This window comes from Hirundo rustica, chromosome 12 (assembly GCF_015227805.2).
Source record: "Hirundo rustica isolate bHirRus1 chromosome 12, bHirRus1.pri.v3, whole genome shotgun sequence".
In the NCBI taxonomy this organism is placed as follows: Eukaryota; Metazoa; Chordata; class Aves; order Passeriformes; family Hirundinidae; genus Hirundo; species Hirundo rustica.
Window position 1 is genome coordinate 8,727,446 of NC_053461.1, and position 25,381 is coordinate 8,752,826.

Sequence of the window (25,381 nt, forward strand, 5' to 3'; positions counted from 1 at the left end):
CACATCCCTATGACTTTTCACCCAGAGAGAGCTGGTGGGAGTGCAATAATATTTGCATACCTAAAAGTAGAGCGATTGATCCCACTGCTGTTTTGCAACATGTTGACGAGCAGATGGTGCAGAATTATATAAGTGTATGTGGAGCTGGCAAGTTTGTGTTCCAATCATATGAACGCTGTTGTGCAACGCTTCCCCTCTGCAGCTCTGGAGGAAAACAGTAGTGTGGGGGCTGCATGCATGCACTGAGCCCTTCACAGCTTGCAGTGATCCCAGTCCCCGAGGTTTTGAGGGCAAGGGATGCAAGTGTTATGTCCTGAGGTCTCAAGTTCAGCTTTAAAAGTCAGCTGCAAGTGACGCAGCAGGAGCCTTGTTCATTGCCCCTCCCTATCCAATATAAATCACCTGGCACTTGCAATGCAAAGCTGATTCATCAGCAGCAGGAATTTGTCCTGGGCTCTGCATTCTACCCAGGTGCAAAAGGATTTGCAGGGGCTGTTGTCTGGCAGAGCTGTGATGCTGTGCTGAGCAGAGGAAGAGATTGGGGCGCTGCTGCTGCTCTGCATGTGGGAGTGATGGGTGCCTGCATCCCACTCACCTGCCTCTGCCTGGCAGCATAGCCTGTGCTGCTGACTTCATGGAAACAAAGTGCCGTTATTCCAGCACAAACAGCTGGGCTCATGCCAGGGAGTGGCTATGGCTCGCCTGGAGTGGGGACGCAGTGGCAGGGTGAACACTGCAGCCAAACCGGGCAGGGGACAAGCAAGCAGAGAATCGTGTTCCTGTGGGATATGGGTGGTGTCAAGAATAATGACACCACAAGCGGGAAGGTTTTCTCTCCTGCAGTGGTGGTCCTTGGTTGCCCAGCCCTTGCCCACCATCATGCTGCTCCCTGCTGGGCATCTGGAAGGGACTGTGACCAAGCAGAAAGTCCAGACCTGAAGGGCTCCTGAAGGATTCAGCTCCAATTACACCTCACAGTTCCCAGTCGAAGCACCCTGCTCGTTTTCTAGCCTGAGTGTGCCCAACTTCAGCTCACTGCAGTGATTCCCAGTACTCGCTGCAGTGGAGGAATCTAGGCAACCGCTCACTCCCACTCCATCCTCCATCCCTGCTTAACCAGGATCAGCCAGAATTATCTCACTGCCAGTGCTGGGAAAACTGGGGACCTGAGTGGGTTGTGCTGGGAGCAGGCAGGGGGTTGTGGCCACTGCAAGCCTGTTTTTTATTGTATTACCACTGGTTGGATTGGGTGGTGAATGGTTTCCGGATGAATTAAAATCTCCAACTGTGAGCAGGGATCTGTGGACTATTCCATCTCTGCATCCCAGCAGGATGGCAAGGGTGGGGAGGATGGGTGAGCAGGGGTCTTTGTGGAGGGCTTGGCTGCAGAGTATGTACTAGTCCCACTGGGATGCTGTAACCAGGTCCCCACCCACCCTGCTCCTAGGCTGTCTGTGCTGGCTTTGCTAGGTGGAAAATTTGTCTTGTTCCAAGGTCAGCATGGAGAAAGCCCTGGCTGGGGAAGAGGGAGGGGGGATAATGCCCTGCAGGGCTGCCATCCACTTCCCCAGCACAGAAAGAAGGGTTCAGATCACTGGGCAGCAGGGACCAAGGGAAGCTGCTGATGTTGCAGGGCGGGGGGGGGGAAGCTTGCAGGGGTCTTGGGCTACTTAGAGTAGTGTCACAAAGGGTTGTTCTCCTAGAATGGTGCAATGAGATGAATGGGGCTGGGGGCTGCTGTGTCTTCTTAGAGAGCTCCAGACCTCATGGGCCGTGTCCCTTGTCCCCACGGCCACGTGCCACGTGTCTGCTGCGGATCAGAGCCAGCCCTGGTCGTGCCCTGGTAGGGGAGTGGCGGGGAACGGGACCGGCCCAGGGGAGCAGGGGAGCTCGCTGGGGGAAGCTCTCGTGGCACCCAGGGCGCCTGGGCACACAAGGACTTTGGGGACACAGTGGCGCCGGGGGTTCCAATACGGGATCCTGAGAGGAGGGGCTGCTAGGGGACACTCGCCGGGACGGGCGGATTTAGGGGGGAAGCGATGTGCCTGAGGCCAGCGGGGGTCAGAGGGACCAGGCGCTGGTGGGCGATGGTCGGTAGGCGGGATAAGTGATCCCAGAAGTCGGCAGTGACCCAGGCAACCGTGTGATTGAGGAGGGACACAAATGGGCCGGTGCCGGGGAAGCGTCCGTGCAAGAATGGATCCTGCCAACAGCCCCATGGGGGTCGGTGCGGGGGATCAGTCCCGTGGGTCAGTTCTGGGGGTCAGTCCCGGTGCAAGTGCCGGCGGTCGGTGCCGTCGTTACAGTCTCAGCGACGCTGCGCCAGGCGCTGGCGCCCCCTGCCGTCAACGCCAGGCAGGGAGCGGCGCCGCCGCACCGCCAGGGGGCGGTACCGGGCGGGGGGCGGGGTGCGGCGGGGACGTGGGGGCAAGGCGTGGGAGGCGGGGCCAGTCCGGTCCGGGTGGGCGGAGGTGCCGGTGCTGCTGGTGCCGGTGCCGCCGCCGCCATGTACCGGGCCCTGTACAGCTTCCGCTCGGCCGAGCCCAACTCGCTACCCTTCGCTGCCGGAGAGACCTTCCTGCTCCTGGAGCGTAGCAACCAGCACTGGTGGCTCGTCACCCGTGCCGGCTCTGGCGAGACGGGTTACGCGCCGGCCTCCTACCTCCAACGGCTGCAGGTGAGCCGGGCCGAGCGCGGATGGCTCTGCCGGGGGTCCCGGGGTTGGGCGGCCCTGCCCTGGCCTTTCGCAGGCCTTTCGCAGGCAGCGGGGCTTTCCTGGCTGTCCCAGGCTGGGTTTGTGCCGACGCGGTGGCAGAGCACAGTCTGGTGCTTGGAGCACCTGCCCCCTGCTCTGGGCAGCCCTCGCGTGTCCTCTCTGGGAGTCGCTGGCCTAGCTGGAGAAACGGGTGTGCGATTTCTGTGGCCGTGACTGCCCCTGCAGTGTCTTTGGCAGGCGGGAACAGTCTGGGACACTGTGGGATGGGAATCCCGTGGTTGCAGGGAGGCAGGAGACATGTCCTGTGGTGTCAGGTTTGGGGAGCACTAGCTCTGCGGCTCAGGGACGAAATGAAAGCTCAGCCGGCGCATCCGAAGGAAGTGGGCTGGGTATGGATCCCCAGGGTGCCTGCCATCTTCAGGGACTGAAAGTCTGGTGGGCTCTTCACTCCTGCGGAACTGGGAGAGAAAGATAGAAAAATCCCTGGGAGATGCTGAGGGGGTTTCTCCTCCGTTGAGTAAACATGATTACAGGTAAACTGGAATCTCCCGGCCAGTGGCCGTGGTTGGTCTAAGTTAGTGGCACTCCTATGGCCATCTTCATGCTGTCTGTTCAGGTTAGGGGCTCCATGTGTGTGGTACCCCCACACTGAGCGGGTAGTGAGGGGTGATTGTCCTCCTTCCATTAACACACCATGACACCCACAGCACACCCCTGCTGTCTCAGAGGCTGGGAGAAGCCATGGGAGCTGCCTGCAATGGCAGCACTTACAGCCAAGTTGGTGATACTGGGAGTTACAGAAGGTCTGAGCACCAGCTGTGGCCCTAATTGGAGTCAGAGGATGGAGTACATCGTTTGCTGCTGGGGTGTGAGCACTGTGCCTATGCAAGTGTCATAGGAAAGAGGTTTCCCTGGCTTGTGCAGTGCAGGGGCTGCTTAGTGGAGGCTTATGAGAGAAAACATGCCTTCTAAAAATTAAAATAGGCATTTCATGTAGAACTAATTCATAGGGGCTTTTGTACTTTTGGGCCTCGGCATAGCTATGGGACGTGGATGCATCAGTGAATGGGTAACTGCACAGAAATGCATGTGAATGTTAACAAATGGGCCTTTTGGTGTCTGTCTGAAAACGGTGACAACCCCATTTATTTTAGTGTGCTGCTGCTGCTTCTTCAGATGCCATTGAATTTCTGATTAGCAGTAACTCAGGCTATAAGTAAGTGTGGGTGTGGGCTTTGCAGAACACTCCAGTGAGACACGCATTAACAGGAGAGTGTACATGTGTTAGGGCAACACTAGAACCCTTTGATGGCTGCTTGGTCTGTCTATCCTTTGAAGCTGGGGGTCTTCTGCAGCCTGGCAGGAAGGGGATGTCTTGTTTATCAATAAGCCCTTAATAAGCTATTTATAGAAGCTATTTAGTTACAGAGCAAAGACCTTCTTAACTGCTAGATTTTAAAACTCCACAATGGCATAGCTCCAGGTTGCTGCTCATGAGTTTCCTGTCTGCAGTCTCTTGCTTCATTTGCTTGTGTGGCATGACGTCTTCTCACTGCTGTGGGTGCAGGAGCCTTCTCCTAGGCTGCTCACTCATACCAGTTTTTTCTTGCATGTGTCTTGCTAGTATGCATCTCAAAATCTTATGGGAAAAGCATTTATTCTATGATTTCACAGTCATTTCTAACATTATATTTTGCTACAGCCGCAACACAACTTGTAACCTGCCAGGCTAACTCCTGACATGTTAGTAATGCACTGATATTAAAGCAGCATTGCTGCTGACTTTGTAAACATCCCCTCTAGTTCAGCTGTAACTTTCCCAAATACATTTGGACCTTGTTGCAGGAAACAGTCTTCCCTGCCTCTGCTCATCTGTGTTTTGGCCATTAAATTTCCAGCACCTGAATTTGTTGATGATGTTGATGATGAAGCAGCAGGATCTAATTTGCTGCTCTGCAGTTGCAGTCACCCTGTGTGTCTGTTACTGACTTTCTGTTGTTGCAACCTGCCAACTCTGAAGAGCTGATGTGAAGTCAAAACGTGTGTTTATTCATGGCAGAAAGCATGTTCTCACTGGGCATGTGCTTGAGACTGCTCCATGTCCAGGAGGAGAGCAAACAATTTGTCACCCAGTTTTGGTTTAATAAGGGCACTGAGACCAATTACTGGCAGCGGTTTGGGAGACAATTAATGCTGCCCTAGTCACAGCAGGGAAAAATCACTGCTAATGATTAATATTAGTAGGGAGAGAGAGTGGCCAACAGGAGTCACCATTGTAAAGGTAAGCTTGGCCTTCCTTAGCAGTGCAGTTAGGTTCCAGGTGAGCAATAGGTTGGCGAACAGTCACAGCCCCTCACAGCAACCTGCTGAGAGGATGCTCATGGGGGAGGCTTGGGCGGCTGTTGTTGCTTTGCACTATTAGGAGTATTTGTTTTCTTCTGAGCTCCTCTTGAGTTTCAGGGTTTTATTTTCTCAGCTTTCATAGACATGGGATATTGATGCCTTGACTTACCTAAAAGAAAAAATAATTCCCAGTTATTAGTTAATGCTTATTTTTGTCTGATGTCATTTTGCAGGATTTTGTACTGAAATCCTTGTGGTCCAGTATTGCTGTTAAAGGAGAGTTAGTTGTAGGGGAGGAAAAAGCTCCACCAACAAATCCTTCTTAGAATGCCCCTAAGAAGCAAGCTGGGGCCCAGCCAGAGCACCAGACAATACAGATGATGTGAAGTTAATTTGCGTCAATTAGAAACGGCCAACTTCAGCTGATATTCCTGCTGATTTTACTCTTCTGTAGTTCCCTTTTAGCTCCTGTTTGGGTTTTTAAGAGTAATTTCTAGCCAAGTGCCATTCTGGGGATAGATGCTGAGGCCATCAATCAGTGAGAGGGGAGGATTGGGCTGTACTGTTGAATGGGGCAGCTTGAGGTCTGCACACAGAAAGAGTTGCTTGTTGTTACATGTTCTTTAGCCCTGGTTCTGCATGGCCATGGTGGAGATCTTGGGAGGCCATGACACCAGCTGGCATGACAGTGCCCAGCAAAGTCATATACTCGGGCTGTGAGTGCTGCTGCCAGATGAGTGAAAACATGTACCTTGCATTGTTCCGGTGACAGCATGAGAGTAGTTGCCTCCAATTTCTGGTGGAGCAAGAAATGTGGTGATATCTCTAATGCCAGGTGAATACTACTGCAGCAAAACTGTCTGCTCAAGTGCCAGGCCTTCCTATTGAATGTCAAAGTGCCTGTCAGCATGAGGTTGGTCTTTTGTCTCCAGCTGTGTGCTGATACTTAAGTGATGTTTGAGTGGCAGAAAAATATGGCGATTGAAATGGAGCTTAGGGTCCCTGGAGTCAGGTGGTCACTCCAGAAGACAGGCTTTTCAAAGGTTTATGTGCAGCTGTAAAAGATTCAATTTGGAAAGCTTGCTTAGGTGCAGGAGGTTCACTCAGTGTCAGAAAGGGACAAATGCCAAGTCTAGCAAATAATATGGTTCCTTTCTGTGGGATAAATAGCTCTATGTTGCTATGATTATGATGGAGCCTGGAATTTTGTGATGGGCATGTGGAGTTATTCCAGCTCTGGATGAAGATTTCAGGCTGTAGCACAGCAGCACCAGGAGCACAGAGAGAGTGGTCCTGTAGGATGCTGAGCTATGGGTGACACTTGGCCTGCCAGGAAAGCTGGTCTGCTCTGCTCCTGGCAGGACAGGGGCTGGCTGTGGTGGTTTGCTCGTGCTATGGGACCCATGTCCAGGAGCAGCAGGGCTGCTTCAGCTCTCATCTTCACCAGGTGCTAGAACTGATCTTGTCTTGTGTCATGTCTGCACCGACCCAGGATGAACTCCCTGTCAATGAAAGTGTTAACATTAAATGCTGGGGAGGGGAATGACAGCTTTAAAATGCTGTATAATCACCTGCTCAGCTGTATTAAGCCATTAGGAAAAGCTTTGAAATTATTATTAATATCCTTTTCAAAATTATCTTAAATTTATTTGGAATAACTGAAAAATTGTTTGTAATGTGGATTTTGAGTCTCTGTTCATGATTTCATATTGTACCTCTGGAGGAGCAAGAAAAGGTCTGTCTGGGTGCAAAGGTGTGTATGCTGATGGCCAAGAAGCTTTAGACTGTCTGGTGAGAAAATGGAGCCAAGCAGAGTACAACAAGCATTTTGAGGATGCCTTGGATTGCTGTTTGCTGTATATTTTTCTATAAGAATAAACAGGCATGTGATAAAAATAAGAGACTGCTTTGTGCAGCCTAGCAACAACTTAAAATTCTCCTGCAGCACGAGCAAGTGCATAGCAGCAGAGTACAGGTAGTCCTGACCTGGCAGGCACAGGAGTGGTGTGTTACCTCCCCAGCAGCAAAGAAGACAGGTTTCTGTGAGGAAGTGAAATTTGAGCACTCTCTGTTTGCCCAAACTGTTCTGTCCTATATTGTGCTGTAGCATTGACCTGGGTTGAGGACTGGAATTGTGTGGTGCAGAGTGAGGTAGTGTGGGAGCTGCCTTTCCTTGCAGACCAGGGCCTGCCAGGGCTCAGAGTGTGGGTCTCACAGTTTATGGCCATTCCTCCAGCCTGATCCTACATCCTACACCTGGCCCTGCTGTCCAGCCTTTTCCTAAGTTGCCTCTGCTCTTGTCAACCCCACTCTCAGTTAACTGAATTCACCAGCTTGCTGGTAAACTTCTTGTTTCTAATCCTGTTGCTTCTCTGCCAGGATTGCATATGCGTTGGTTCAGGGATGGAGCAGCATGTGCCAAGGCTAGTGCTGTGTAGGGTCACTGTGGCAGCTCAGGTACTGTCAAACCTTCCACACTGCCATGGAGATAGTGATGGTTGTGGAACACAGTTAAAATCACAGAATAGCTTGAATGGGGAGGGATTTTAAAGATCATCAAGTTCCAGCTCCCCAGCTGGTTGTACATTGTCAATCACAGAATAGTTTGGGTTGGAAGGGACCTCTGGAGATCATCCTGTCCAACACCCTGCCACAGCAGGGCCACCTGGAGCAGGTGACACAGGAGTGTGTCCAGGTGGGTTTTGAATGTCTCCAGAGAGGGAGATACTACAACCTTCCTGGGCTTGCTGGGAACTGAGTTTTGGCAATGGTTGTTTACTGTAAGAGTTTTTCCCCCCATCTGCTTAAAATCCAGCTTTAAACTTGGTGCTCCTGATCCTTGGCAGAGTTGCTCTCATTGTTTCTAAACAGGTGGTGATTGTACAGACTTTTGTACGGACTGTCCCCTGTGCTGGACCCTGCAGTGTCATTTGCTGCAGGTTTGACAGAGCTTTCAATGGGCATGAGACCTCAACTGCAATAGTCACACATCCTGAGTATGTGCTCAGGCTAAAAATAAAGTTTTAGTTTGGAGAATTAGCAGCTGGTAGCGCTTTGCAGCTGTGGCTGCATTTCTTGACACACGCAAGAAAGTGAAGGAATGAAGCATTTTTCTCTGGGCTCTCACCATAGCAGAGATGCTGTCATGTCAGTGCTGCTTGTGCTTTGGGATGAAGTTTTATTCTTGAGACTAAATTATGTAGTCAGGGGAATTATAACCATTTCTAATTACTGTAGCTAAACACTTGAAATTTTAGCCAGAAGTTCTACCATCTTTCACAGTGCAGAATGATTAAAGTAGAGCTATGGTAATGATCTTTAGTCTTGGCTATGAAGACATGTTCTTCTCACTTTTACTCCAATTAAAAATAATTAAGCTTTTTGATACCAGATAAAATTTGTCTTTGTGGCCTGGACACCCACGTGTAAGCAGCACTGGTGGTGTGGTCGTATTACTCTTGTGTCATGAGTGGAGTGACACTGGTGGATGCATGGATGGCTCTGTTGGGCTGGAAATATTAACCCTGTCTCAGGGTTGAGCAGCATGAAGGCTGCTTTGGTCAGAAAGCAGTAGGGACGTATCTGACAGTCCATGTCCACTCTTGAGCAATGTGTCTGCAGCTCTTTTTGCCTTGGAGGAAGGGCAAGGTGAGGGGGCAGATGGAAAGAAAATGTGGCATTTTCTTCCCAGCCTTTGAAGAGGTACTTGCCCAGAGCAGACAGACACAGATTGGTTCCCATCTTCCTTGCGGGGTCACAGTGTCTGCCAGGTCATTGCACCCCTGCTTTTTAGCGCTGGGCTGTGAGCATTTCAGAATGTTGCACAGGTGATCACTTGCTGTTATCTTGCAATTTTACTGATCAAATCTGTGATTATTTTTTTTGCCTACTGTATGCTTTTTGAATGCTCTTCATCAGGAGAAGGAGGCTAGACTTCTCTCCTTTTTTACATCTGGATGATGATGGGCTTCTTATTACAAAGGTAAGAACTGCCAGCTTTGAACTAGGAACATCCTGCTCTGTTTGTGCTTCTGCATCACTTCTCACAATCCCACTTTTGTGTTTCCTTTGAGGATTTCCAGCATCCCATCAGGTGAACTCTTGTTAGAAAAAACAACAAACCTAAAAAACAAAGGAGGAGAGATTTGTATTGAAAGAAATACAAAACCAATAAACCTGAAAGTTCATGGAAATTGATTTTCTTTTGATTATTACTCTGTGTGAAGTACAGAGGGAGCAAGACACTGAAGAGCAGGGAGGAATTCATGTTGCTTGTCCTTGGAGAAAAATCGCTCCGTTAGTGATGATGGGAAAACAATGTGAAGAGTCCTCCTTGCAAGAGAAGATTAACCTCCATGCTTGAAGCAGCCTGTAAACTAGGAAAAGCTTTGACAAAAGCAGACTATATTATGGTCACTGGCTGACCTAAGAAGATCCCTTGTAAGGCCTTGGGCATATTTTTACCCATGGGGAAGGTCAAATCCCGCGGTGTAAAGTGGGTATTTACAACTGTTAATGGTTGAAACATGAAAAACTGCTGAACCTCTCTGTTGAGGAGAGCTCTGGTTCTGGAACAGAAGCAGCCTCCTTTTTATTCTGTTCCTTTTGTATTTCAGAGGTACATAAAACAAACAGAGTTTATAAGAATATCCCAGATTTACTCCCTCATGAACAATTTAAACTTTGTTGTTTCTAGACAGGATTATGTATTCAGTGTGTGAGCTGTCAGCCTGGGTATTGGAAGCACGAATTCCAGAAGGGTTTTAGGAGGGAAGTACAAGCAGCCTTAGTGTGCAACTGTAGCATTAGACAGTCTGCAAGAAAATTAGACTTCGCAGGTACTAACATTCTACATAGCCAATGCCATAACCAAGTTTTTCAAGATACAGGTTCTAACAGAGCTCTTAGTGCAGAGATTTTTAAATTAAAATGCATGTGCATTGTGTTTCTTCCTGAGACAAAACTTAAATTGAGGTTTTCATCTTGGTCATATCAGTAAGAGTTGGCTCAATTTATTTCACTGAAGAAGTGTATTTGTGTGCAGGCTTGCAGGGGCTATGAGGGCTGGAAGTGTTTTGTGTTGGACTGAGGTATCAGCTGGTCCGGCAGGGCTGGTAATCCCTGCTTCCCAGAGTTGCTGTTGCTGTGTGTGCAGACTGCTGTGTGATGGGTGCCAGCTTCTGGTGGGAAGGAGGTCTTGTTTCCAGGGCTGACACCTCTCCAGAAAAGTGGGTGCTGGCACTCTTGGAGGACCCCAGTTTGTGCTTTTTCTGTGAGTTGGCACCTGGATCTGAAAAATCCTTGTTGCATTTAGAGGAAAAATTCCCATTTGAAATGGCAGTCCACTGGAAATTCTTTCTGTGGTGACTTCATCGCCTCAGGTCTGAGTCACAGCAGGAATTGTGGGTCGTGGTCCTGCTTCTGGAGGAGCATCACTTTGCTTCCCCAGCCAATGGCTCACAAATCAAATTCTGACCTTTAAAAGAGGGTCTTGTCAAACCTTATCTGTCTTGACTTTTATCACGTGGCAAAACCTTTGATTTTAAAACCAGGGTTTTGGAGCTTTTCACGTGAGAAGTGGAACAGAGGGCGTGATTCGTAACTGCCTCTGTCTCTGCTCCCCTTTGGCTCCCGTCGCATTCTCACCACAGGGATATTGAGCACTATTCTGGGGAAAGCTCCATCTGTCTAGTGCTAACTAGATGTCAGGGCAAATAGAGTTGTCCAAAAGATAAGATGCACCACCTTGGGAGAGGAGGCTCAGCTTCATGTGGGATCATCTGTGTTGATGCCCTGCAACGCAGAGCCTGTGTGGCAGAACTGTTTGCTTCCCCTTCAAGGGAGCAAAGAACTAAAACTTGTCCTCTTATAGCAGGAGGCTTAGGCAAGAAGGGGAAGTAAGTTTTTGTCAGCTTTTTAGAGTGAGGTGGGGGAAGTCCATGGGTTTGTTTCTCCTGGTTATTTGCTTGCCTGTTGAAGTTGTTTAGAAGAAATTGTCACTCACTTTCCTCCTTGGAAGCTTCTTGTGAAGCCTGTGTCCTTCCTCCTGTCCATCTGGACTAGCTAAAAGAGCAGCGTCACCCAGCTGCAAGTGCAGTGAACCCATTCCTCTGACTCAGCTGCCTTTCATGCTAGTGGGATGTGCTTTTGAATAGGGATCTCCTGTCATGCAAGTGGTGGTGGGGAGGAACCATCTGTGCCTCTTTGTTCCCCTTCCCTTCTCAGGCTGGGGTGGTGTGTGTGAAAGTGGTCTGCAAGCTGTTGATTTTTTTCTGTGATCTGGTAATGCCACCATAGGCTGATATTTTAGGTTGTTCAGCTGCTCAAGAGTTATAATTTTTTTTTTTTTTTTTTAATCAAGCTGTTGGACTAGGCATGCTAGATAATTCCTGGCTGTGAGTTGTTTCTTGCTAAATCACTGGTTTCAAGTTCAGATTAGATATTTTGTAAATAATAACTATTAGTTATTTCTTGTGGGTTTTTTGTAGTACAAATAGGGACAGTGCCTTTTAGTATGGAAAACTTAGGGCAGGCCTCAACTCCAAACCTTTTATTATATTGAACGATCATGGGTTGGCACAATTTTGTTTTCTGGTTATAGAGAAATGTGAAATGTTTTTCCCTGCCATTACCATAGAGTGGTTTTGTGGGGGGAGGACAGGGACCTTTCAAAAAGCTGGCCAGGATACTGGCAACCAGGTTGACCAATGGGAAATGTCGATGCGATTTCGGAGGGGACATTTAAAACTAATCTGCTGCAGATCGGTCACACTCTCTCACTTTGGAATCAGCCATGAGGTAACACTGTGGGCAGCCCCGGGTCGGGCCCTGCTGCCCCTCTGGGCGGCTGGGCCGGGCCAGGCCTCCGAGAGCTGCTGCCCTCACAGAGAGGGCCTGGGCCGGCTGAGCCCCTTCCCCCTGCTTGCCGGCAGGGAAAGAGGGCGGCTGCAGTTCGGCAGTGCTGGCCACGTGCTCGAACCATGGCAGAAGGGGCCAAGCCATGGTCCAGCTTAATCGCTGCTGGCAGCAGAGAAAGAAAGCCTGCAACTCCATAACAACTCCGAGCCGAGCCGCCCTGGATGAGACTGAGGGGTGGAAAAAAGGACATCTTCCAGCTTCTTTCATCAGCACAGCTTTGCATTTCCTTCAGCCTCATGCAGCCCGGGGCCTGCATGTGGCCCTTGCAGGCCCGGCGGATTTAACCCTTTCCTAGTAACATGGAACTTTAAAAACACAACTCTTCCTTGAGAGAAAGAAGAAAGAAAATGGGGCACGTGGAACAGACACTGAATGAAGTCAGTTGGATTAGAAGTGAAAGAACTAATAATATTAGAATAGGATTGAAGAAGTGGATGTTTTTAACCGGACTTCTCTAAGGTGAACTATGGAGAAATGGATTGTTCTTTGCAGCATCTTAGTGTTGTTGGGTAGAATGCTATTCTAATCAAAATTGAGAACTGATATAATTGAGATTTATTTGAGAACTTTAAAGCCCCCACTCCTGGGTTAAAAGGAGATCTCAGCCTTTGAGACAAAGATGATTTTAGACTAGAAGAAGTATTTGTAAATAGTACCCCAGATACACTGAGAGGCCTTGCTGATAGAACATCACAGTCTGCAAAAACTCCAGGCGGCAGCAGATGTGTGACATTGGGAGCACTGGACTATTTTGTCTTGTGGCAAGCATCTTCATAAAAAAAACCTTAGAGAGATTCTTCTCCTTAAGTAATGAGTGATTATGCCTAATAATTGAGAAACTGACTGAAAATCTCAAGTTGTGTCTTTCTATGTTGTTTAATAAGAAAGTTAATAGTTTGTAAAAGGAGAGAAGCATGTTTTGAAGTGTCTTTCTGTTTTAGTTTAGGTTTTCTTTTTATCAACTTTTTTTTTTCATTCTTTTAGTGTGTGTTAATAAAACTATTTTTGTTCATTTATAAGCTTAAGCCTGCTTTGTTTTTTTCTCCTAATCTCTCCCTCCCACAAAAAGAGTAATTACTAAACCCCTTAACATTAATTGGTGTTTCTGCCCGGTTTTATTAAATTAAGACCATTACATGAACAAAAACCAAAGGGTTGAGGGAGAAGATGAGGCAAGAGCTGCAAAAATAGACACTCACCCACAAAGCGGCAGGAATTGCTGGGATGATGTCTTGATGAAAAGGTCTTTGAATGCCTGTCCATGAGGTTTATGCTAGGGGCCATACCTCCTCAGCTTCCTATATGGTTGGGGTGTCATCTCCCACTGTTCCTGCTCCTTGCTCCTCTTCCACTGTCCCTGAGCTTACTGGCCGGGAAGCTGAGCTCAGCCTCTCAGTTTCATCCTCTTTCTCTGGAGGTGGGAAGAAAGCCTTGATGGACACAGGTGCCTTTCACCCATTTGCACCTGGGGAATGGAAGTGGTTGGACAGGTTTTTGGGGTGGAGGGCTCTCTGTCAGCAGAATTCAGTTGGTGTCGGTGTGCTGCAATGAGAACCAGGGCAGCTCCTGTGGAAACCAGATGGCCACCTAGAGACATCAGGTTGAAACTCTCCGCTGAGCAGACAAATGCAAACCTCTGTGGCCTGTGGATCGGATGTGGTGACAATTCCTTTTTGTGTAAACTCCATGAATTTTGTGTCTTTCCAGAATTCCTTTTTCCTTTTCCTGAGGAAAGGATGCATGTTTGCAGGGGGATGGACAGACCATTGTTTGCACAATGATTTGCATCCAAGTGACCAGCCAGAAGGCAGGTCCATGGGCCCTTTCCCTCTATGTTCAGGCTTAGCAGCCCTGGAGAATATTTGGGGAGAAGTTCAAGTATCAGGAAGGCCACATTTTTAGCATGCTAAAGGACTAATTGCATGAAATCCCAGTACCTCAAGTAAGAATGATGATCATAAAAAATTCATTACCTACTTAGTGCAGAAGCTTAGGGTCTTCACTGAGGCTGGCCAAATCACTGTTTATAGATGAAGACGTTTTCCATTTGACATTAAAAAAACAATGTCCCTTGATGTGCCAAGTTCTAAGTAATGAAGTTTTTGCCCTAGAATCACCTTTATTGACTTAAACTGGAAAGTGCATCCCTTTTAGTTTATTTTTTAAATTGATTTCATGTGTCTGCCATTAGCTTGATGACAAGAGACAGCAGCAGCATTGAAATAATAGTGTAGTTGTTATCAAGGGACCTGCGTAGTATAATTTTTTATATCAGGGATGGAAAGAAACCCCTCCAACATCTAGTTTTGGGAAGCATCATCTTGCCTGTGGTCTTAAGCACTGCTTTAGAAGCATTGCCCAGTGATGTGGGACAGCACCTGAGCCTTCTTCATGCATGAACATGTGTGAACTGGCTGTATTTTTGAGCTTGAGAGCTCAAAATCATATTGACCTGTGGTCACTTTAAAACCTTTTAAATACTGTTAATATTTTCTTAATGGTTCGGCATAAATGTTCTCTCAACAAAATCCTCTGTTGGCAGTGTTTGGTTTCATGTGACTGTGGATGGATGTGGAAGACCACACAAACCTTGGAGGTGGGTTGAAGGGAGTTAGGAGTGGTGAAGGGTGATCAGCCCTGACCTGGAAGAGTTCAGAGGGATGGGAGAGAGAAAACATGCACATGAATTTTGCAAATCATGCAGCTTCAGAGTTACTGTCACCCTTTGCTTGTTGTTAGGTAGTGCCAAACCTGCATGCAGGAGGTGAGCTGAGTCCTGGCCATCTCCATTCCTGCAGGATTTGTCCCATGTGATATGGGCTGGGAAGATTTCCTAAAATATGGTGGTTTGCTCTTGCTGATGCCTTTGAGTGAGATGGGTGCTGACACAGGTGAATGTGGCACGAGAAGAAGCAATTGCAAGAAATTAATCCTGTAATGAGCCATGGGAGCTCAGAGCAGCTTTTGCACATGGGAAATGAACAGTCTAACAAATGCAGGTTTTTTTGTTCACTGCCTTGGAAAGTGAGGAAAACAGGATTATGGCTGTTTTGCTGCCTGAAACACAATAGCACAATGTCCTATGAGGACATTCCCCTTTTGTCCCCATTTCTTTGTGGTTTTTGGGGAGCTTGTGTCACACTAAACTCTGACAGGAGATGGGATTATAAACTGCAGCTAAAGCAGAGGCTGTTTTTCTCCTGCAGATAGTGTGGGACACTAATGAATTGCTTTTCTTCCATGACTCAACTCTTACTTCCTTGTAGGTGAAATGTCAGCAAATCCAGTTGAACCCTTTAATTTTTTTAAGGTAAAAAAGCCCACTGAACAAACCCCAGAATTTGTTCTTGAACTGAATCTGGAGATATCAGCAAGTTAGCCTCATTCTTTTCATAAACAGAGCTAAACTTGCAATTTTCAAGGTACTTTTGTAGGTCAGTGGAAACTGACAGTCTGTTGAATTTTTGCAGCACAGAAAAACAGTATTCTGCTGTCTGCCAGTCAAAAACAACTGCAGGATCTTTAGTTCAAAATTTTCTGGGGTTTATTTTGGCTTGTGCTGTTGTCTTTATGATCACGTATGTGACACTGTAAGACACTGCTAGAGATCTCAGTACTATCTTTATTTGGGCTATGAATTAGCTTTAGTTTTATCACTGTCCCAGTAAAACTTGATTGCATTGACTCGCTGGATTTGGTGAGAGTCAGGAACAGGAACATCAGCAGAAACATCCACTTTACCAAGAATAAATGTGCATGCAGGAGCAGCTCTCAGCTGACAAGGATGTGTGCACTTGGGTATTTTGTCTGTGACCAATTAGCACAATCTCCCTCTTAACAGTGCAGCATGTATGGAATATTTCAGCCCCTCTGATAACTTCTCCATTACTGCCCTACACCTCCACCCTCAACAGTCTTTAAATGGCTTTGCTATAATTAGCTGGCACACCTAACTTTGTGTAATTCTTGTGTATAGGACTGATAAGCCAAAAGCATGAACATCCCCTGCTCCATAGTGCTACTCTGAACATGTTTAAAATATACAGTTACCAAAACCCATGGCACAGGATCCTCTTTCGGAGGATGTTCCTTCTTGCCATAGCTTTACTGTGGCCCACCTGAAAGCAAAAGAGTGTGTGAGGGTTATCTTTCATTAGTGAGTCGTCTAATTGTAACATTATTTAAATTCCCGAATGAGTAATATGTACCAGTCTAAAGTCATGAACGAGCCTGGGGGCTGGAAGAAGCCTGCTGGATCTGGGCATGCTGTTCTGCTTAGGTGGAAAACTTGTTTGGGATTCCCATGTTGGGAAATATGTCCCTACCAAAGAGGAGATGTGTTTCTTCCACACTGGTGGGCGCTGCTCAGTACAGCTTGAAAATGTTGGGGAGAAGCTGGTTGGGTGTCCTGGGTTTTCCCAGTACTGATGTTTCAGATCTTTGTGCCTGTGACCCACAGGGGGCTGTGGAAAGAAGCAAAGCTGCTTGTAATGTGGGAACATTATATGGGCAACTGCTTTGGAGAAACCTTGTAAATATGCTTGCTCTCTTGGGTCCCTAGCCTGAAACACCCATTATAGTGGGAGAAGTCCTCAAGGATCTTGGTTTATCTTCTGTGCTTAGGAGTTGTGTGAAGGGATGATAGTAAAAGTACTGTTGGCAAGTCATCCCTCCACCTTGGAATGAGTTTTGCTACATGTGAATGTGGAGCAGCTCTCTTTGAACAGAAGGGCAGCATAAACCCAGCCATTCTGTGTTTACATGCAACAATTCTACTCCTGGTAAAAAATACTCAGGTTTTTCCATATGGTGGTCTGGGTGTCATTTTATTTCAGAGGAGTTCGCACATGTGATCTGATAACATGACATGGTAAGCTGAGTTTCAGGTAGGATGCACCAGTAATTTGAGGAAGGGAAGTGCTCATTACAGAGGAAAACACTGGATTTTCCCTATAAGTTAGTATGTTCTGATCCTGCCCTGCTGGCTTTCTGTTTATTTTGGGTGTGTGTTATGAATGGATGTAGGGGTTTAAGTAAGTTCTTGCCTTCTGCCCAGACCTCTGGCAGCAGTCAGTACCTTTATTGAGGCAGCCAGCACCCCAAAATCCACTCTCATTCACAAGTTCTTTAATAATGGCTGATTCAGTCAATTATAGTGTTAATTATTTATTTAATAGATGCAAAACTAACAGACTTAAGACTTAAACTAATACTATACAGGAATAAGGACAAAAAGAGACTACTAGTAGATATATACAGTCTGAGGTTAAAGCTACCTATAAATTTTACAGCCAGTGAAGAAATAATATAACTTAGGATTCAATATCTTGGTATCTTACTATCCAACTGTTGGTGGAGCACACACTGAGATGCTTCCTCTCAATTCCCATGAAAGTAACCATGGAGTCTGTGTCGAAACTTGGAGAAGTCTCAAAGTTTGTCAGGTTGTCTGCAAGAGGCTTCTGCCTCTGTGATAACTTGTGTGTCTTTTATAGTTTGTAAAACAGTGTCTCTCAGTCAAGAGTATTTCTTTAATCTCTTCCCACATCTGCTCTCCAGACTAAGATGTTGATTTTTAGCTGGGGTCTGATCCCTTTTGGTGCAGAGATGACCCCCTTGCTGGGCCTTTTGGCCCAGGCTCTCTATGGACCAGCTCTCTGTGGTATCCTGCCACAGTGTGCAGGGGAGCTGTGTCCCTTCATGGCAGAGCAAGCAATGCTTATTCTACATGTAGAGTCCAAAACACAGAAAAATTCTTTTCTATCTAGACTTTTAATGGATCCTGCAGCAGCAAGCTGCCTTTGATCCTCCCGACTAGAATGACCTTAGAGGAGAACTTTCCAGGGCCTCTCTTAGGTTTGCTCACAGTATGCAAGACAGGTTTTCATCTCACAGTAACAGCTTAGCAGAAAAGAGCCTAGGCTGTGCCAGGCCTGGCATTTCTGATCCTGGTGCTACTCAAAAGATCCTGGGGATTCATGTCTGGTTTACTATTTCGTGCAATTTACAACTGTCCAGGACTATAACTAGCTGATGACTTTACTGCGTTGCCTCTTAAGGATGGAATGTCTTTTCCCTCGTTAATGGCTTTAATGAAGTACATACGGCTGTTCATCCAATGGATACTAGAAAGCAGCACTTGTTCCCCACGTGGCAGACTCAAATCTTTCATGCTGAGCCCACAGGCTCTGCTCTTCCTTGGATGGTGGCCTGTGCACTCTCCTTGCCCCTTCTCCTTGTCTGGCCAATGTTCCTGGGTTGTACACCTCTGCCTGTCTTCCTATGTTCACTGGGATTGAGACAGCAGGTCCAATTAATTTTGCATTCCTGCATTTTCTGTCTGTATAAGAGACACTTTATAATTTGCCCATGGTTTTAGGTTTGGGCAACACAGTTATTACGCCCAAAGCACATCATAACTCCAGTGTGCTGCCTTCTGCCTTCTTGCCAGGGTGCTGGTCATGGGACAGGGAGGATTTGGGAAGAAAAGCTGACAAATCATAAATTCCTGTGCAAGATGGATCACGAGTTATCTCTTTCTCAAACACGTAACTGTGGGCTGTTACATCAGTACCAGTCTGTGGCATGCAGAAGGAAAGTCGCTCTCAGTTAATGTGGAAATACAGCTTGAAAGCAGGACTCAAAGTACTGCTGAACTCATTACAGAAGTAGATGTACTAGAGGGCTACAAGCCCTGGCAAGTTGAGGCAAGACCCTAAAGGAGGAAAAGGTCAGGGTGTATGTATGTATGTGAGACAGTACAGGCCTGTACAAGTCTGTACTAGCCCATAGTTAAGCAATGTTACTAAGAGACATAGATATTATTGTTGTGCTTGAAAGATATATAAACCAGCAATGTGTTCATTAAAATTGATAAAAAAAAAAAAAATTGCAAACCAAGGGGACCCAGTCTCTTCAACTGCCTGACAAGTTAACATGTACATACATACTGCATCTGTCTTTGGGCATCAGGTGAATTGACAATGTAATTGCATATTTTTCATGCTTGACTCCTGGGGACTTTGCTTACTAGATCCTCATGTACTGGAATGTGCTCCAAGGCAGGGGTTAATAGGAAGGGAAAGACTTCTCTTGATCATGGTAGAAATTCAAATTTTTTTCATCCTACGTTTTATATAACTGTCAACTTTCTGGCAGTTTGCTACAATATCTGCTATGGAAATAAATTGTTGGGGGCAACTGAGCCTTCCTCGTCAAATGCCGGAAGAAGAACCAGGACTTGCAGAGTTTTCTAGTTTTGTTCTTTCCTCTGGGCTCTGACCTTGCTCCTTATTCTGGCAGCTCTTGACAAATCTGATTAACTGCAAAAAGAGGTTTTGTGGCTGGATCTTCATGCTAGATCTATGTTTTTGCCAACTCAATCAAAACAAAGATGGGCTGAGATTAGCACCTTGCACTCTTCCCAGCACCCTGGGAACTTAGAATAAGTTGCATTTTTGATCATAATTAATATAGAGGATTTCTTATAGACGTGTGCTAATTTTGTGCAAGTGATCTTGGAGCTGTGCTGAATCTCAGTGAGGAAACAACATCTGTAGCAGTTTTTTGGGCCACGAAACTGAAGACTACACAGTCTGGCAAAACCCTTTCTGTTGGGCTTTTTTTTTTTCATATTTCAAATGCTAATATGTCAAAAGTCTTGGTATACTTCTAGTGCTGCCTTGGAGTATGTTTCCTTCCACCTCAATACATCCTGGTTCATAATCCTGAGTTTTCATCAACACAGAGGCTATCTACTGTTTTCTTATTCAGTGGAGATGATAACTCTAGTATGTGTATGTATATACATTTTATGTTTAAATATGTATCAGTAGAAATGTAAATTTTCCTGCACAGATGCCACGTAGATCATGTCAGATACTGCCTTGACAATTGTGTACAAAAATGACGCTGAGCAGGTGATCCTAAAGAGAGAGGCAGCTCTGCTGTCTGGCAGCTGTTCACCTGGTGCAGGCTTGAGCCAGGGAAGTTCTCCTGAAGCATTGAGAGCAGTAACAATTAAGGCAGCAGGGAACAGAAAGATATGTAAGTATGTGTTGATTGTTTTATTTTAAAAATTTCTGTCTCTGCTTTTATCCTCTTAGACTGTTTTGGTGTAAGACACATGTTCTGTTTACGGGAGAATGCAAAATTATGAGGGGAATGAATCAGTAACTGATTCTGGTCATTGTGGCCAGTAAACAGGGCTGAGCATGGCTGGAGAAACCAAGGATGAAGCATTTCCACCTCAGGAAGTACAAGCATACAGTGGTGGGCTGCATGCATTCTGTTGTCCCTCAGCCTGTCTGGGCCCCCTTCTCCCTTGGCCCTGAGGCTTCCTGCTCTTGGGAGAGAAATTGGTTGAGGTTTGGTTCCTATGTATCCCTCTGCTGCCTTCAGAGTTCTGTTCCAAATGCCTCTACTGGCTGTACTGTCCCCTAGTTAGTGTATCTCGTTGCCAGGAGCTCTGGCTTTTGCTTTAGTGTGAATTGCACAGCTTAAGCCCTTTCCCTGGCTATCCTTTCTTTTCATTTCCCATTTCTGCTGGCTGTCTGCTCGAGTGACTGCTGTCAGCACACAGTGGAAAAACACTGATCCATGAGAAATGCACTATAGCATATCAGCAGGAATTGCTGGGCTCCTTCTGGGCTGCCTCTTTGGCAGAAGAACTCAGCTATGTCTTTGTTTTCTTGCTAGTGAGTCAGAGATGCTGCAGGTTTGTTTGGAGCTTTTCTCATTTATTCAATAACAGGGCAGTTGCCCTTTGTTTCACACACATTTTTGTTGTGAGTTTTTAAGTGCTGCACAATATCTTCATGCTGGCAAGTTAATGCATCTCTCTTAGCCAATAGCCTGGGGGTAAAAATTTCTGATTTGGGCTGCAAAAAGGAAAGGGAAAGGAGCTGAATTTTCCCCAGCAATGTAAAAAGCCACAATGCAGCCCATTTGTGTGAGCTGTGTGGTCCCAAAAGAGGAACTCTGATCTGGCACACCACTCTGCCACAAAGGATAGTCAATTTTTGTAAAGTGTCACGGTGATCATTTCAATCTGGAAGGAAAAAGCATGCAGACAACCTGGTGGTGACTGGGGGTGAAGGGCATGTGACCTGAGAGGTGGCGTTCCTCTCTTGATTTGTGTAACAAAGAACCAGCCTGTGCCTGTGTATGCCAGCAGGATAAATATATTAATTTCACCAGTGGTCCGTGTCAGTGCAGCTGCATGAAAACTGAGCTGTCACTGGAGACAAAACTTTGTCTGTCCTTTGTTGTCATGTTGTGAAAGCTGGGGCAATGAGATGAGGGTCAAGATGAGCAGCCCTGCCTGGGCACCCCTCTGGCTGCAGAGGCAGCTGCAGGCATGACGGCATTGATTCCTGCACATGGAGAAGAGCAAATGCCCTTGATCACTAAAAGATGGGGAGGTAGGAGGAGAAAAAGAAGCTATGTTTTCTTGGATCATCCTTGTGGAGGCAAAGAAAGGCCTGCCATAAATTAATTGGTCCCTTTCATAAATGTGGGGGCCTTGTGCATGCAGAGTGGCTCAGCCTGTCTGAGCTAATGTAGCTGTCAGCTTGCTTGTCTAGAAAATGCTTTTCTGAAAGGTATGATTATTCTAGACTGTTGAGCAAGTTCTTCTGTGTGAGTGCATTTAAACAAACCAGTGGTACATGTGGAAAGATTACAAAGAGAGAGGGGGCCACATTTTTGGCAGCCTGGGGAGGGCAGGAGAGGAGGTTGTGCTGCCTATACAACAAGGACACCTGTATTGTCTTCTGAATTGCTCACGTCTCTCACCAGTCTGTGCAACACATGCTGTGCAGGTGTGCTCTTTACAGGGAGATTGCTCCTGGGGCAGTGAAGATGAGAGCAGTATGAGGCATGGGGATAGATGCATTCCTGCCTCTGCAGGGCCATGCCCTGTGTTTGCTGTGCTTAGGTATTCAGAAGACATTCTGGAAGGGTACTTCTTAAAAGCTTGTCTTTGGCCCTGGGAAAGGCATCCTTCCCCAACCACCCTGGGGTGTGCAAATCGCCCCAAAGGCAATGTTGATATCTGGCTCTGTCCTCATCAGGTGGGGGAGGAAATTGGCAGCAGGCTGTGGGGACACCCTTTATTTGCTTGTGTTAGTAGCAAGGAGCGAGGAAGTAATGATTCACTGATGCTTCTGTGATTCTCCTACACCAGGCTATGAAAGAAGTAATTCCATTTCCTGGATGATAATCATGGCTCTAATTGAGCAGTACCATGTTCCTTGCAGAGCAGCTGGCCTGTGGTGTGCTGGGGGTAGTCCTGGTTCTCTGATACAGTGCCCCATAGCCTGTGGCCACCAAGGGTCACTTCTTTGCTCTTCCCCTTCCACTGGCCATCGCCAGGCTGGTGGAGACAGGCTGCTTATAGAGCCCAGCATTTCTCTGCTGCAGCATTGTTTCATTAAACCAGAAATATCTGACAGAGGGGGTGGCAGCCACTCCTTTCTGGGGTGAGGCACCGGTGGGAATGTGTTATCAATACCTCAGCAAATGCTTCTTGATCTTTGTAGTATGTTGGGCAGAAAGTTGAAGCCTCTTGGCCACAGCCTGGGCACGACCACTCCATGCTGACCAAGGACACCCCTGTGCCCACTGTGTGAGGGCTGGTGGCTTCCACTGCCCTGTCCCTGCCACCTTCTCTGCCTTCCCAGAGTGGCTGGCATGGCTGTGTCCGTGCCTGGTGAGCCGGTAACTGGTGAAGGACACAGTTAACAGCTCGCATGCTGCAATGGTTGCTCAGGGGTCTGCCAACTTCCACTGTTGCTCGGTTTCCTTAGTTCTGTAGTTGGAGGTGGTGAAATGCTCCCTAGGCCGTATCCCTAGGCCACATGGGGCTGCTTGGAGGTTTCATCCCAAAGCTGAGTTCTGAATGTTAGTTTCATTCTTGACCTGATACTTTAACAAATTTGGTTTTATTTTTAATGTTTTCCCCAGTTACTTTCTTCCTTATCTGTCTTTCTTGGGAAAACAAACCAACAACAACAAAAAAACCCTCCTAAATTTCTCAAAGCCGAGTATTGCAGAAGAGGCCTCTCATCCACACCTTGTTTTTTTCCCCATAGTCTGCAGTAGCTGTTAATTCACATTTGGTTAAGCAATTAACCAGGATCTAAATAATACATAGCATGTTATCAGAAGACTGCATGCCAGTGTTATGGAGGCAGGCACTTTTGACCCTGGCTATAAGGGCTTCCTTCCTGTGCTCTGCAGCCCCCTAAGACCAATTAATATGCATCCTTGATGAAAATCCAGCCACTGCTTGGCTGGATAAATAGGTATTCTGATGCAGGGAGTGAGGGCCAAAGCAAGTGAAAGGACAGTTTAGTGTTCAAACAGCTGCAGTGAGCACTGGAGTCTGAGCATTCCTCTCCTCGTGCGTGGGCTGATGCTGGAGCAGTGGGACCGAACGGATGGTGCTGGCACCAGTGGCAGCTTATGGCAGACCTGTGGGTCAGAGACTCAGTAGTGTGTCCTTTGCCTTCTGCCTGAGTACTTTAAAGGCCTTTTCTCTTGAAGGCATCTCAATTGTTGATAAACAAAGCCTTTTAGAGTGTCACAAGTGTAGAAACCTGCTTTATCTTCCTGTTCCCCTTCCAGCCTCCTCTCTGAGCCCAGGGAGTGGTGTCTTTGTCCTTCTTGCAAGGCTGTTTACTGCAGTAACCAGTGCGGAACTGGATGGTGGGAGGAATAAATGTTGCTGTGACAGCTTGGGTGGAGATTAAATAAGTCCAAGTGCTGAGTCCTGCATATTGGCCATAATAAGCCCCTGCAGTGCTATAGACTGGGGATGGTGTGGCTGGACAGTACCAAGGCAGAAAGGGACTTGGGGGTACTGGTCAACAGCCAATTGAACATGATCCAGCAGTGTGCCCTGGTGGCCAAGAAGGCCAGTGGCATCCTGGCCTGTATCGGGAATAGTGTGGCCAGCAGGACCAGGAAGGTCATTCTTGCCCTGTACTTGGCACTGCTGAGGTTGCACCTTGAGTGCTGAGTCCAGTTCTGGGCCCCTCAGTTTAGGAAGGACATTGAGACGCTTGAGTGCCTCCAGAGGAGGGCAACAAGGCTGGTGAGGGTCTGAGGGAGCTGGGGTTGTTTAGTCTGGAGAAAAGGAGACTCAGAGGTGACCTTATCACTCTCTACAACTTCCTGAAAGGTGGTTGTAGTCAGGTGAGGGTTGGTCTCTCAGCTGGCAGAACACAGAGAGGACACAGTCTTAAGCTGCACCAAGGGAAATACAGGTTGGATATTAGGAACAAGTTTTTTTACGGAAAGAGTGATAAAGTACTAGAATGGTCTGCCTGGGGAGGTAGTGGAGTCACCATCCCTGGATGTGTTTAAAAAAAGACTGGATGTGGCACTCAGTGCCATGGTTTAGTTGAGGCATTAGGGCATGGGTTGAACTCGATGATCTTGAATATCTCTTCCAACCTAGTGATTCTGTGATTTGGAAAAGATGTATCAAGAACAAATATAAAAACCATCAAGAAAAAAGTGAGCAAAAAAAGCCAGAACATCCAGAGCTGATAGACTCTGGAGACCACCAGATTTCAACTATCACATTCACAGTTATGAATTTGCTCCACAGTAAGGCAGCAAGAGCAGGAGTAATTGGGTTTGAGATAAGCTTGGCTTTGCAGTGGGATCTCCAAACCTTCCTGCAGCAGGCTAAATATTCAAGGCTACTGCATGGTCCTGAGGCTTTGTGTCTGGTCTCCCTGTAGGGATCATTGGACTTTGGTGCTTGTAACAGTGACTTTGTTTCCTAAACAGAAACTCTGGGAGTTTACTGTACTGTGGTCTCTCCTACCATAACCTCTGGTGCAAAAGAACCTCAGCTGAAGGGCACAGTGACATGTTGGATGTTTTTTCTCAGGTGCTGGAGCAGGATGTGGTTCTCCAGTCCATTGACCGGGCCATTGAGGCTGTGCACAATGCAGCCATGAAGAATGGGGGGAAATACAACCTGGAGCAGAGAGATGTTCTCCAGTAAGTATGATGGGCATCTGGGAGAGCTGGCGGATGGAGGGTGGTCACAGTGTCATTCTGTCCTTGGGGAATGTAGGATGTCATTGGTGTCCAGCAAAGCAGAATTTTGGCCTTACTCCTCTATCTCTGTGCTAAGAAGAGGAGATTCTCAGCCACACTCTTAGGCTTGCAGGAGAAATCCAAAACCTTTCTGGCTGTATTTTCTCTGCTTTACCAGTCAGGAATTGTAGAGGCTTTTGGCATGTGACACAAAGTCTTTAATATGTTCTCAAATAATTTCTTGTGTGGAGGATTTTTGTTTTCTCTGACACCTCAGACTCTGTGCTGAGGCACACTGGTTTAATCTCGGTTGAACAGCAATTCTAAAGTGCAGGCAGTTTCTGAAGC

At 47.0% G+C, this 25,381-nt stretch overlaps 1 protein-coding gene across 1 annotated transcript in view; it reads left to right on the forward strand.

The window, feature by feature from the left end:
• The first annotated feature begins 2,455 nt into the window (after positions 1-2,455).
• Positions 2,456-25,381, forward strand: part of NCKIPSD (NCK interacting protein with SH3 domain) — a 53,787-nt gene continuing 30,861 nt past the window's right edge. The window contains exons 1-2 of the mRNA XM_040075992.2: positions 2,456-2,677; positions 24,882-24,994. Coding sequence (XP_039931926.1) covers positions 2,507-2,677; positions 24,882-24,994 — 284 coding nt within the window. The 5' untranslated portion in view covers positions 2,456-2,506. The remainder of the gene's footprint in view (positions 2,678-24,881; positions 24,995-25,381) is intronic.